General features: G+C 47.0%; 1 protein-coding gene and 1 long non-coding RNA gene across 2 annotated transcripts in view; both read left to right on the top strand.

The window, feature by feature from the left end:
- The window catches only part of LOC144817807 (uncharacterized), a 28,607-nt gene extending 18,635 nt beyond the window's left edge, over positions 1-9,972 (top strand). Inside the window, exons 2-3 of the long non-coding RNA XR_013606981.1 lie at positions 2,731-2,873; positions 9,840-9,972. This is a non-coding gene — a long non-coding RNA (uncharacterized LOC144817807). The remainder of the gene's footprint in view (positions 1-2,730; positions 2,874-9,839) is intronic.
- The window catches only part of LOC144817806 (CMRF35-like molecule 8), a 521,039-nt gene that overhangs the window by 426,971 nt on the left and 79,032 nt on the right, over positions 1-15,036 (top strand). The window contains exon 7 of the mRNA XM_078674635.1: positions 11,262-11,314. Within this exon, the coding sequence (XP_078530761.1) occupies positions 11,262-11,314 (53 nt within the window). The remainder of the gene's footprint in view (positions 1-11,261; positions 11,315-15,036) is intronic.

Genomic DNA, 15,036 nt, shown 5'->3' with positions numbered 1-15,036 from the left:
GAGCCTTTTTCCTCTGTCTATGTGTGCTTCAGAATGAAAGAGCAAAAAAGGTGGGGAAATAATGTATGGTAAATCTTAAGTCAAATTCAATGGTTGCATCAAAATCCATGGGCGCATAGAATGCCTCCCTAGCACAGAGTAAGGCAACATAGGGATTTGCGCTGCGTTGCCTTACTCCATATCTATGAGACCACGTGGCCTCATAAATATGAGTTGGGGGTTTGGTCTACCATTGTGTCACAAACATTGATGCAACAGCGGTGCAAGGGGTTTGTAAATATGCCACTATGTGTGTGTGTAGCGCCAGGATACCCAAGGGTAATCGCGCACTCTATAAGTGCAAATAACATAACATAACATAACGGGTCGCCTGCTGGCCCTCCATCAGCACTTAGCTGAATGGAGAGAAGACAAATAACAGACACTGTCTGGTTAGCATCCTTGAAGGCATCCTTCACCTACCAATCAGCTCCACCAGAAATCTGGAAGTTATATTTCATAACCAACTTTCCTTTGCCGCTCGGAGTAACCAAGTTGTATCTACATGTAAGAAGGTAGGATCCTTTTGCATAGTTAACCCCACTTTTTGCCTGGTGCTAAGCTATTATTGACTAGTCTGACTGGGATCCTGCTACTCAGGTCCCCATTCTATCGGCTTTCTCCCTAAATTGTTATGTTATGTTATGTTATGTTATGTTATGTTATGTTATGTTAAGGGGGGTTTTATATAGCGCTCAGCTACTCGGACCGAGTGGCTCAGCGCTGGGAGGCCTAGACTGAAAGAGCGAAGAGCCATGGTTTACTGTAGGAACAACCAGGTCTTAATCTCCCTCTTAAAGGAGAGCAGGTCATTCAGCTGTCTTATTTTCACCGGCAGCTTGTTCCATAGTTGAGGAGCCAAGAGTCTGTAAGAGCGCCCACCAATACGTGCTCGCTTGATTTTAGGAACAGAGGCGAGGGCCAAGGACGCCGAACGCAGGGACCGAGCAGGGTAATAGAAGTGTACCCTCTTCCTCAAATAGGGAGCCCCTAATCCATGTAGAGATTTGAAGGCAGTAGTAAGAGTCTTGAAGAGGATGCATTTGCGCACAGGGAGCCAGTGCAAAAATCTCAGCAACGCGGAAGTGCTTGATCTGCGGCTAAGGCCGTAGATTGCCCTAGCAGCCGAATTTTGGACTGACTGAAGGCGTGTGATATGGTACTCCGGCAGACCGAGGAACAATATGTTAGCATAATCCAACCAGGATCCTATCAGTGCTTGCACAATAGTCCTCCTGTGGGAGAAGGAAAAGAGAGGAAGAAATTTCTTTAGACACTTTATAAGACCGTAGCACTGACCAGCAACTGAAAGGATGTGCGATTTGAAATTAAGGTTACTATCAATTTTCACCCCTAGATTTTTTGCCGACTCAGTGGCGGACGAGGGGGGGAACATGTCTGCGGGCCACCACGATTTCCAGTTTTCATCTGGATGACATCCAAAAAAACATCACCTCCGACTTGTCCGAGTTGCACCTAAGCTGATTCAGTTGGAACCAGGCGAAGACTGCTGCAAGGCAGCCTTTGATATTATCGCCACTGAAGTTAGAGTCTTTGTCGCAGGTGAAAAGCAGCTGCGTATCATCAGCATAGGATACAATACGAGCGCCATGGGCCTCGGCAAGGATTGCCAACTGGGACAGATAAATATTAAAAAGAGTCGGACTGAGAACGGATCCCTGTGGAACTCCCACCTCCAGGGGAGGGATGGGGGCTGAAAATGGGGGGGCCCAGATCGATTGCTGGCGGCCTGATAGAAATGATGCAAACCATTCGAGTACTGTCCCTCTTAAACCTATCTCCTAGTCTAGCGAGAAGACGGCTGTGGGGGACGGCCGTCAAGAGGTCAAGTAAAACCAACATGGCCTTCCCTCCGTTGTCGAGTACCTCTTTGATGGATTCGGTTACCTCCAACAGGGCCGCCTCAGTGCTCAGATTTGAGCGAAACCCGGATTGGCCGTTGTGGAGGATTTTCCCGGTCTCAAGGAAAGCAGATACCATTCCGTGTACATGTTTTTCCACAACTTTGGCTAAGGCAGGGAAGAGGGAAAAAGGTCTGTAGTTGGCGTGAATGCAAGGGTCCAGACTGGGTTTCTTTAATAGTGGCAATATATGTGCTTGTTACCATATGCTGGGGACCACCCCAGACTCCAGGGAGGCGTTCAAGACCGGATTAATAATGGGATTAATAATATGGGCCATATTAGCTAGGAGTTTTGCAGGGCAGGGATCTGAGGGCGAGCCCGATTTAACCTTCAGCAGTAGATTCAAGGAGACAGGAAGGGACATAGTGGGCAATTTCGAAAGGAAGGGTTGGCTATCCAGGGAAGCGGGAGAAACAGAAATGGGCGCAGATTCCCTGATTGCGTCTGACAGCCCAAATGATGCCTGGATAGTTTTGATTTTGTCTGAGAAAAAAGTGGCCAGTTAGTTAGTCCAAGTTTCTGAGGGAGAAAATATAGGTGTTGAGGTCTTAGGCAAAGTGAACTCCCTAACCATGCTAAACATTTCCTTACTGGAATTCGAGGCTAACTCAATTTTCTTAGCAAAATATGGTTTTTTTTGCACTAAGAATATCCTTGTGATATGCTTTCAACTTCTCCTTATATGTGCATTTAGACAATGGACTGTAGTGTTTGCGCCATTCTCTTTCTGCTTTCTTGCATAATCTTCTGCTTTCATGGAGCACAGAAGTAAACCACGGCGTAGAGACGCGGGACCTCATAGAGGAGCGCGAAGAGAGGGGGGCAAGTTCGTACAATCGAAGAGTGAGCCAGGACTGGAAGAGGATAAGGTCCTCTTCCAGGTTCCCTGTAAGCGTGCACGGATGTAAGGTGAGTGCGTCAGCTAACATTTCCGGAGTAACGCGATGATATGAGCGGGTGATATTGGATTGGGAGCAGGGGGCATGAGTGGGGACATTTGCTGACTTCAAAATATTGAATTTAAGCAAAAAGTGATCGGTCCAGATCAGAGGAACCGGGGTAAAAATGTTAATGTGTTTGGTGGAGAAAATGTGATCAATAATATGACCTTTATTGTGCTTGGCAGAGACGAGAAAAAAAAGAGGGCAAGTGGATGCGTAGCGTCCCTCAATTTTACAGTGTCTGCATCTTCCACTGTATCCATATGAACATTAAAATCACCAAGAAGCAAACAGTGTTTATATTTTATGGCAAGTGGAGAAATAAAGCTGTGAAGGTCTTCGAAGAAAACGCCGCCACGGCCCGGCGGTCTATAAACCAGAAGACCAGCATAGGAGTGATGGGGAGAAAAGGAAAGAAGGAAACCAAGTGTTTCCGCCCCAGCGACCTCGTCTGTAGGAATGATAGAACAGGAATAGCGCGCATCCACAAAAATCGCTATTCCTCCTCCCCTGCCCACATCCCGGTCCTTCCTAAATATATGATAGTTTTGGGGAAAGGCGGCAGATATATCTGGGCTGGAGAGATCACCGAGCCAGGTCTATGTCAGAAACAAGCAGGCGGGCTTTAGCTCTGAAATCAGATCAAAAAGGTCGAGAGCATGTTTGCGCCCCGAACGTGTATTAAGTAGCAGGCAGGGAAAATCGGTATACTTAGGAGTGCTTAACGTTGTAGCCCTGGATGGCTCTGAAGTGGAAGGGATCCTAGAGTGGGAACTGGGAGGTGCAGCCGAAGGTAACCAGCCGCAGCAAGAGCAGGCAGCAATAGTGCTGTAGTTATCAAGAAGATCAGGGATAAGAGGGCAGCGGCAATTATCCCCTCTATCCAGAGATCTCATAAAACCTATATCATGACTGATCACCTGCGAAGTGGAGCCGCTAGCGTCTCCGGAGCCGGGAGCCTCCGGGACGCTGACGGGCGCAGACAGGCTTCCCTCAGTGCTTAGGTACATCCCAGCTTGGATACTAGTCCCTAGTATATGGTACTAAGGTCCCAGGGTATAGGTACCCCAGAGGTCCCCCATGGGCTAAAGCATGCATTGTGCCACCCATGGGAGACCATTCAAAATGGAACTACAGGCCTGCCATTGCAACCTGTGTAAGTTGGATAGTTGGTTTTCCTATATCTAGGGTCACTGCACTTAAAACCTATAAGTCACCCCTATAGCAAGTCTTTACAATACTGAAGGCATGGTGCTTGGTTCTAAGTGAGAGGGTGCCCCTGCATGAGCAGGGCACCCCTCCACCTACGGAGTCCATTCTCCTGGGTTGTCGGTGAAGCAGCCATATACCATAAAGAACGGCACCGTGTATTTACGCGATGACCATCTTGACACTGCCTGCAACAAATCCTATCATGTTTACTATCAAACATGTTGGAATCATACCCCCACACCATAAACAGTGTGGGAGGTATGATTTCAAGCACTGGAATAGCCCTCTGTTAGGCTCTCCATATCCCCGTTACTAGTCTTCCAGACCCGGACAGGACAAAATGGTTTCGGCCGACCAGAGAATGATTCTGCCCTGCTGCTGCTGAGCCTAGCTCAAGCAGGGGAGACAGAACAATAGGTTTCCTGTCACAGGGAGGTGTGAACACCTCCTAGACAGGATTACGTGTATTGGGGCAGGGTGGGTGCACAACTCAATATGCATGCATACTCTAGTTCAAGCCAGTCCTGGGAACAATTGGCTCACGCTCTGGTGCAGAACTGGACAAAGGACATGGGAGTAACCTCCCCTTGGAGGCTCCCCTTAATCATCCCAACCCTTTCCTAAGGGTACTTAAGGTCTTACCTGTGGGTGGGTCCCTAGATTAATTGTGGGATGAGGTTCAGATCAGACACCACTTCTACCGTCTGGGCACTCTGGACTTTGCTGGACTTTGTTTTGGCTCGGCTTCGTCTCCCTTCCAGTCTGCTGCTTCGTCTGTGCTTGTGCACCATACAAGAACCTTCCAAGGCTTGTGGGCACCAAAGACACCTAAAGGAATCTCCCTTGGAGTGAAGGAGTCACTCTCCTGCATTTGCAGGCACCGCAGCTAATGTGAATGGTCTGCTGATCCTGAGCTCCTCCAGACTCCAAAAGGCTTTGCAACACAGGTGGTGGTTTCCCACAGCTACTGAAGCCTGCCCTGCCCTCTCACCAAGTTTAAGACCAGTATCTTTCGTGGGGTTTGCAATAACCAAACCTCTGTGCACCGCGTCAACTTGCAGTTGCAAAGGCTTGTTGGCTTTCTTCCAAGAAGATCTTCGGGCTCCTAGTAGCCCCAACCTCGAGCATCTCCTGTGACCAGAATCTTCAGCAACACTGCATCGTATGCATTGTGGCCTGCATCTTTTGGTGTGCTGCTTGTGGTCCTTTCGCGACACCAGTGCGTCCAGCCTGTGGGTCCATTTGAGGATCACCGTTGCTTCTCTTGGGCTCCCCTGATTGCTCGGGTTCTGACTTGACTCCGCTGCTTGTGGAGGGTCCCCGGGACCTTGCTGGTCTTGACATTGCACCTTTTTCAACTTCTGCAAAGATTGCATTTGCCAATGCTTGTTGGTGCTCCTGCAGGACACAGACCCATCAGCAATCGACATCCAATGTGGGACAGCTGGTGCATGGCATCTGGTCTTCCTCAGCATTGCCTGGCCCTCACATCTGACAACACTTCACAACTATGCACCAGGTATCCCTAGTGTAGGTAACTTGGGTACTAGACTATCCATGGGTGGGGTTACTCTCCAACGTTCTGTCTTCCACGGGGTTTCTTCAGGGTCCACTGGTAAGGGTCCTTAACCTTTAAAAATCCAACCACAACTTACGAGTAGATTTATACGGGGCATGCGGTTGTGTTTTCACAATGCACACGCTTTCCATGGGGTACCTAGTCACTCACCTTTGGTGGTTCCTTGGGTTCCCAGCACTTCTACATCCTCTCCACATTTTCTTGACCCGAGTACTGGTGCTTATACCACTTAGTATATGGTTTTGTCCCCCCCCGGGTTCCACTGTGTATTACGTGCTATTAACTGTGTTTCTTTGCAAAGTATTGTGTGCATTGTGCATATCTCCGTGTAGGAGATATTTGTAAGTGTTAGAGAGTATCATATAATAAATACATTTTTTTATAAATACCTGTGGGGTCCATTTTCACTTAATCTAAACTATAAGATTGCATTCTGGTAAAACAAGCTGCTTTACTCTCCTTCTGGACTAAGCCTGAAGGCTGCTCTCCACAGATACCACTTAGAGAGATTTCTAAGGTTGTCTAAGACCTCTAAAATGACTATATGGGTTGTCTGGACTGGTACAAGGTGTCCACTTACATAAGTGTACACCATATACCAGGCCAGCTTCTCACACTACATACCTCTTTATTTTTTGTACATTTAGGGAAGTCTTTCAGCTCATTCCTGCTTTATCTTGTGAAATGGCCATGCAGGCCTTAAAGTCCTTTTGGCTAAAATACTGCAACTCTTTGAACTTTGCTGCTAACCAATCTCACGGCTAAAGGCTAGTGGTTGTACTACATGATGCAGAATTGTTGGAAGGTTGAAATATTATATGACCTGGCTGGGGGCACTTATCATGTAATACTACCACAATGCATAAGCATCCTTTGTTCTGTCGTGGTAGTGTAGCTAGAGCAGTCATGCGTACTTGAGAGGAACATGTGTCAAGCATGTCACAGAAGCAACTTTGACAAATAAGTAAGTGCACGACTCGAAAGAAATCTGGCACCAATTTATAAAACTAGTGTATTTTTATATAAATATATATATATATATATATATAGCACTAACATGATATTTTTATCTTACATACAACAAGAGTGTTTACAACTAAAATGCAATAAAAGAGTCACACTGGTCCTATTGAAGTCAATGTGGAAAAACACAGGTGTCACTTGCAGGGCGAGGTCAAATGAACCATCTTGTGGATAGGGTTATGTGGGTCCTTAGACCAAGTTCCAACAGTGGTAACTTTGATTCCTTGCCCAGGGGGTACGGGTGCAGAGGTGACTTGGCTGTTCTTGATATGGGGCTTCCGCACGAGCTGTCAAACTTGCTGCACTTGACAAAACTACACTTAGAGATGGAGTTCCACTCTATTCATGGGGAGTAGAGGCCTTTGGGGCCCTAGGATCTGAGTTCAACAGCTGCATCTCTTCTACCTTGCTCGGGGCCTCCTGGTCCAGAGGTAGCTGGCAGCTGCCAATCACCGGGCAGGTTGCACCAATGATGCTTTGCTGCACACTCGACATCCCCAAATTCAGGATGCAGGAACAGAACACTGAAGTCATTGCCAATGTCGGTCACTGTCGCTGTGAAGTACTCTCTGTCTGAAGATGTCACTCAAGGGGTTGATAACCCAACTCGCGATCAGCAAACCTTGGCTGTGGCAAATATTGTCCATGGTTACTTCGGTGACTGAAGGGTAACAGGAGTGGAGTAGTGGCTTGATACTTGGTGAAAGCTCGGTCACCACTCCAGACTTACAGGACAACACTTTTCTTTGGGCTCACTCTCGACGGGCCAAGCAGGTTGCTATTCTTGTCCTGTAGCATGCCAATTTTCCTGCAGCTTACATGGGCCTGGTCCCACCAATCCAAGCAATGTGTTTTCACCATAGGCACATGTTGACACTCTGATTTAGTATATGGTCTCTCCCTGCGCTGTGGCTAAGTACAAAGTCATGTCTTCTGTGATGGTGTCTTCTTTGTGTCTCTTCTAGAATTCAAAGCTAGAATTGAGGCTCTGGTGCCAGGGGAGCCCATTTAACCTTAATTTAGAGGGCATTAAGGACTTGAGGGTTAGTGGGAATGGGCTACAGGTCCCTGCTGCTAACCTGTCCCTGAGGTGACAAGATCACATTTCTACCCAACATCCTATGGTGTCCATCACATTTCTACCCAGAGTCCTCCATTTCAAGGTCTGTCAACATGGCAGAACTATTCCTTGTCTGTACGGACCTCCTTGAAGGTGTGGATAGCCTTTTGGTGGTGTACACCTCCTGCATAACTAACTTTACCGCCTGTCGGACTGGGTGGGAGGGAAGGGCTTTGTCCTCGAGAGGCAAGCAGGTCTTTTTAATATCAAGAGTGGTGAAGCCTTTGAAGTTCACTGCCTTCATAGCTGTAAACACTAGCCTTCTTGGGAGGGAGGATGTGTAACCTCATTTCTCTCCATGCCTTTGTCTCCTTCCAAGTGAAGTGCTAGCACATCCCACCAGGAGGGCAGACTCTTGTTTTGGTGGCAAATGGCTTGGGGGAGCCCACCAAGGTACTGGGACACTATATCCTAGGTAGGCACCCAGATAGTATGGCACCGCTGTGCATGCCAGCTTGCCCTCAATACACGAGTTGTGTTGGGGGGAAAAAGCATGGGGTTTGACACCAAACACAATGCAATTCGGTCATTCAATAATGGTGATGGCTATCTCGAGTTTCCTTGGTAGCCAGCTTATGTTACTCCATGGACCGCCAGTCACTTACAGTAAAACCTTTCTTAACAGTGTTACTGTAGGAATATATATATAGCAATATATATATCTACACCTTTTATATAATGCACTCTAGCTCCTGGGCTTAGGAGGACAACCTTAGGAGTGACTTACTTACATTAAGGCAGTGGTGGGGCTCTGCTGCACCTATTGTGTGCGGAGTCCCTCTTGAGCAGACACAATGCTTGTGCAGGGCTGAAATGGCAGCTCTGCAGACATACTTTTACCTGGGTCACACCGGATGGCACACTACAGTCCTGCAGACCTAGGGACACCTTTGACACCCTTGCCCTGGGCACCCTTGGTAACATCTACTAGAGTCTTATAAGGGGAGAAATACCTTGTCAATTGGGTGCACCAATGAAACATAACTTTTAGGGGAAAGAGCACAATCATTGGGGCCTGGTTAGCCGTCCCAGTGCACTTTCAGAGTCTAAAACTAGCATCTACCAGTCAAAATTGGGGCAAAATGTGAAGGGACATCTGCTAAGAATCTTAGTTTCTAACATGCCGGCACCATTCTGTTTCACCTATTCTGAAGTGCTGCATGGCTGCTTATACGCAAAACCGCTATGCTGAGGGACTTATACATTGTCCATATCGCCCTTCACAAGGGACAGACCTGGATCTATTGTGTGGTGTTTTCCCACATACCACCTAAGATCTGCAACCTGTAAAATGTATCAATTACTGCCGCCAGACTAACCAAAAAATCACATCTCTTTCCTTCATAGCAGCTTAAATTGGGAACACCTTTTATTGTATTTATGTATTTATTTATTTATTTAATAGTCCTTTAAAGCACAAACATGACCCTTGTGGTTATCAGAATGCTTTACAAATTTACAGAGAGAAGAGCAGTAGAAACAGTAATATCAAATTCACTGCAAACAACAGGGGATGGTAGTACACACACAAAACAAGGGGGGTGTTTTACCATGTTCAAAGAGCCGGGGAGATACACGAGTAACAACCAAATATTATAGTTCTTTCACTAATAACAACATATTATCATAGTCCACATAACTGCAATAACCAGGCATTGTTGAGAAGCAGTGGGTAATGTTTTTTTTAAGGATATGATTGAGGGATTTGTTCTGACTTCAGGAGGTAATCTGTTCCAGATTCTCTGGGCAATCCCAGAGAAGGATTGGTTGGAGGTTTTCTTCTTGTGGAATCTCTGAGGTTCAGAAGAAAGGTGTTGGAGCTTCTGGATGATATGGAGTCACCAGAGAGTTCGAGCTTGTGGACAAGATATCTAAGGGCATTGTGGCCCAGGGCTTTATCCGTCAAGCAGACAATTTATAGATGGATTCTTGCTTCGTAGGGGAGAAAGTTTCGGGATTTGAGATCCAGAGTGATGTGGTTGTATCTTTTTGATCCACAGATGAGTCTAGCAGCAGAGTTGAACAAGGTCCTTGGAGGAGCCAGTTTGGACCTAGCTATTCCAGAGGAAGTTGACTACCATAGTCAAACCTGGGAATCCCTAGGGCTTGCACTGCATGCTTGAAGTCGTTGGGGGAGGAAAAGTTTTAATTTTCTTAAAATACTCATTTGGTGATTTGCTGCTTTGGTGCGGGCACTTATGTGCTTCTGCATGTTGAGATTTTCTCAAGAGGTACGCCCAGTGATTTTGCAGAGTCAATGATTTGTGGAGTGCAACTGAGGGCTGTAAGTTGTTTCAACAATTCCTCGCTGACCAGCGACTGGTTGGGTGGGGCGATTAGGAGGAGTTCATTTTTTTGAGAATTTAGTTTGAGGGGATTGATTGCTATTCAGCAGGACATTAAAAATAATATAAAAAAATCAACTCTGCTGAAAAAGCGTTAATCTGGTTGTTAAATCGTAAACTTCAGATATGCTTTTTTTCTCTCTGGGCTAAAGGGACAGATATTACAAGAGTCCTTAGTATATAAACACCAATTACAAATAACATTTCATTTATTCATTAATTTATTCGGAATAACATGAACAGACCGTGTGCTATGCTTGAGCAACAGTATTGGCTCTAGTTATACAGAATGTTGAATATGTTCATATTACATCCCACCTCTTCATAAACCTTTGATAATATATTTTAGCACATTTGTAAAAATGTGGCGTATAGACATTTATAGGCCAACTGAAACGTTAAACACGAATTACCATCTCCATCCATCTGCCATTTTTTTTGATTTTGTGCATAATAGTATTGTAAAACCACGATTTTTATGAGTACAAAAATGTACCAGAATCAAAAGCAAAATATTATTTAATACTTTACACCTTGTGTTACACTATTTCCTAAACCTCTACAGATGTCTCTAATTTGGCTCTCGGTTGCTTCTTGTTGTGCATCTAGGTTCATCATTTCTTTAGCTTCCATGTCTAATATTGCAACATTCAGAGTGCTCAATGAACTTGTCTTCTCTAGCATTACTAGCTCCCTTAGAACAATAGAAGATGGTTTAATCAGAATAATGCAACTCCTGATGTTGAGCACTTTCTAGAGATGCATTAAATATATGTTTTCAGCCACAGAGCTGTTTGCTGGTCTTTGGCGTGAGTGAGAGGAAGAGCTGTTGGCCCTTGGTGGACTGTATGCTGTGAAGTCCTGACAACATTTTGGAATTAAATATCACTGTTAAGTTGGAAGAAGCCTATTTCTTTTTGCAGACAGTGTCCTTATTCTGCTGCAGTGCTTGTATCAGATCTGATTGCCTGGGTGCACTAGTCACTGTCCTAGTCGAGTTGTCATTTGCCAACTGTTTTATCAAGGCTTAGTTCCTGTGTCACTGTGAATGACTTGAAATAACTTCTTGTTTTTCAGCCTTTAATAGAAGTTCCTCTCCGAACAATGGACCCATGCAGGCACCTGACAGGGTATGTGAGACTGGTTAATGTTTGTTTATTTATTTAATTTCAAACCTTTATTGAGCTTAACATGTGGCTCATGCATATGTTAAAATATTTAGTAAAGGCATTTCATCTACAACGTATTCAAAGATGATTCAACTTACTAGAAAAGATATCAGTTAAAGGGTTTACTTTCAGACTTCATCTCTGAATGGAAGTTGAAACCATCCAGTCGGACAAGGTTGCAGCAAGACTGGTTCTGGCAATTCCTCTCATAGTTGAATGGCCTTTGAATGAGATCCCACTGAAATCTTTGGTTTTGGCAAAAAAAGCTCAAAGCGAGAAAACTCAGTTTCGTGGCCCCTGACATCCTGTCATTGAGGAGTTACTTTTCATCTCTTGCTCCGTCCAAATTTCTACCATAGACTTTTTTGGGAATTTGGATTCTTCCAACCGGGTAACCCTGGAAACAAAGGCCTCTCAAAATCAGACACTTAGTCCAGTGTTTAGTTCGTAAAATAATAAGCGCAAGGGCCCAATACATTTTTTCAAGAAGTCACTGCAGCTTGCACCACCTACTGCCCTTGCCATAGCTACCACATTTCAATAGAAGTGACTCCTACTTGCAATGCTACAAACAATGGGCTTTAGTAGGTAGCACTCGATGCTTTGATAATGTCCTGAACACCCTGATGTTATTATTTTTGAAGTGTATATTGAATTTTTGAACCCTTTGCATGTGTGTGTGTGTTTGTTTATACAATGTCATGTGGTAGACTTTCATAAACTGTGTAGGTGTTACGAAAGAAGTGCAGGTGCCAAGAAACAGCATACACTGTCACAAATTAAGCACTGCCTTTGTATCAAAGTCACACAGAAGGTCAGGAAGTTTTGCAAGTCCAAACCTTGTCATAGTTCCAACTTTTCATGCTTTCTGGAGCTTTTTATCATGGTCTGTTCTGAAGCTCCCATGACCTTAGGAACAGCACTTAGGTAACATGATGCACTGAAGCAGAGGCCACAAGCAAGGTCCATTCCAGATCCAGTTGTTACTGGTCAGCTGGCCACTACAGGCAAAAAGGCAAAAGGCATTTTGCAGTTCGTTGTGTCTTTTTCGCCAGACCAGCTTGCCAACAAACCCTTGAAGTCCCCTTTCTCACTTCTGCATACAAGTAGGAGCAGGTCAAGTCCTTGAGGTCTCCCCACAAGTCACTGACAGAAGGTCCAGTCTTATTCTGTTCATCTACAGGTCCTGATGAGTTCTGGTGAGCTGAGGGTATGGTTGTATGATTCAGATGCTGGTAGGTGGGGTGACATCTTGGCACTTGCTAGCCAATCAGAATCAAATATCCCAAGGGCCAGCATTCCCACTTTAGAAGCATATCCTGTTTGTCTTAAACATAGTGCATTCTTCCTGGCTAAATCCAACATGACAGAACATTGCTGCCCTTGGTGGTCCTGGTGTTTGAGCTAGGGAGAGTTTCTAGGGAAATGAGCAGTCCCCTCTTCCTTGACCACACCAATTTACTTTTGGGACAAGCATCTCCTCCCACTGGACTGGTGCCAAACGGGCAACTGTTGGTACAGGGAACAAAGGATTCTCTTCCCCAAATCTTCTTTTACACTTAAATATAATTGGACAGGTCTAAGTATGGTCCCCATCATGTAAATCCAGTTCCTGAACCCTCCCCATTTTCCCTTCATTTATCAAACATCCAACTTGTTCATTTAATTGAATTTCTAATAAGTATTACAAACAATGGTGGAATAGATTCTGTAGGCTATAACAAACCAGACTTAACAAAAATATTATGATATTTGCGCTTTCATTTTTTTCATGGGAATATCTGCAACTTTGCACAGCGAAAATAGCTTTTAAAGGCTATTTAAATGTAGGCATCTTTCATAAAGGGATATTTTGACATGTTTGCCTGCAGGAATAAAAGCTGCAGCAGTTCAGCTACCTGACACATATTGTGTCCCTTATTGTTGTTCTGTGCCGTTCTCTCTGCCCCTGTGCCCCCCGCCCCGCTCCCCGCTTCCTGCTTCCCGCCGCCTGCGTGCGGCCACGCCCCCTTCCTTCTGTGCCCTCCCCGCTCCCGCCTCCTAGCTGCTCCTCCCTCCCTCCCACTTCGCCAAAAATGGCGACCGTGCGTACGCGCAGCATTGACGCGCAGTGGGAGTGCCGATTGTGCGCCGAAGGCGGCCAAAGGTAAGCCCGTCTATGCCCGTCCGCGCCTGGGCCACGCCCAGGGCCAGGACCCCTGGCCCCCACCGATGGAAGACGACCCGACTGACCTACGACGCCACCGAACTCATCGCACTCAACACCGGCGGAATCCCGGATGCTACCGTGCCACCCCGAGGCGCACCCACGGACCCTTCAGCTGCCACTCCTGCAGTTTCTCCTGCATCCGGACCTGCACCGCACCCGCACCCACCAAGCCGAGAACCAGCAGCAACCACCTGAAGTGCATCCTGCTCAACACCCGCTCCGTCCACAGACACGCCGTAGAACTCTGGAACCTGCTCGACACAACATCACCAGACGTCGCCTTCCTCACGGAAACCTGGATGAACACCTCCTCAGCGCCTAACATCGCCATCGCCATCCCAGATGGCTACAAGATCATCCGAAGGGACGGCGGCAACCAGACCGGAGGAGGCATCGCCATCATCCACAGGAACACCATCCGCATCACGAGCAACCCCGACGACACCCTCACAACCGCCGAACACCTGCACTTCCAGATCCACACCGACCCCAAGACCACCCTCAGAGGCACCCTCATCTTCAGACCCCCGGGACCACGAACACAATTCAGCGAAGACATCACAGACTTCATCAGCCCGCACGCTCTCCCCTCCGCTGACTACATCCTCCTCGGGGACCTCAACTTCCACCTGGAGAACAACAACGACCGCAACACCGCCTCCATGCTGGACAACCTCGCCACCCTCGGTCTCAAGCAGCTGGTGACCACCCCCACCCACTACGCCGGACACACACTCGACCCCGTCTTCTCCTCCAGCAAGGACATCTCCTTCAGCCACGCCACCGGACTCCACTGGACGGACCACAGCTGATTCCACTTCAACTACAGAAAGAACACGATACACCACCACCAGCAACAGGTTGCACGCAGAAGATGGAACAAGATCACAGCCGACCAGCTCGCCGCCTCCCTGAGCCAGGACCCCCCCGCCAGCTCAGCAAACCCCAGCCAGGCCGCCAACAACCTCACGAAGTGGATCAGCAACTGCGCAGACGACCTCGCCCCATTAAAGACCCCGCTCAGCAGACCCGGCAGTAAGAAAGCACCATGGTTCTCCGACGAACTCAAGAGCTCCAAGAGGAACTGCCGATCCCTCGAGAGAGAGCCTGGCGCAGAGACCCAACACCAGACAACATGACCATCCTCAAACTTGCCACTCGAAAACACCACCAACTGATCCACGCCACCAAGAAAACCGCATTCAAGGAACGACTGGACAACAACGCCCACAACAGCAAGGAACTCTTCAACATCATCAAAGAGCTCTCCAACCCCAGCGCAGGAAACAACGACATCACCCCATCGCAAGACCTCTGCAACTCCCTCGCCTCCTACTTCCACAACAAGATCGCGGACATACACAACAGCTTCAGCACAGAGCCGACGCACCCCACATCAGCACCTGCAACCCCCACCACCACCCTCCGCGCATGGACCCCGATCAACACCGAGGAAACCCTACGCACGATGAAC

This window comes from Lissotriton helveticus, chromosome 2_1 (genome assembly GCF_964261635.1).
Source record: "Lissotriton helveticus chromosome 2_1, aLisHel1.1, whole genome shotgun sequence".
Taxonomy (NCBI): domain Eukaryota; kingdom Metazoa; phylum Chordata; class Amphibia; order Caudata; family Salamandridae; genus Lissotriton; species Lissotriton helveticus.
Note: the sequence above shows the minus strand (reverse complement) of the source record. Positions and strands in the feature narration are given on the sequence as shown.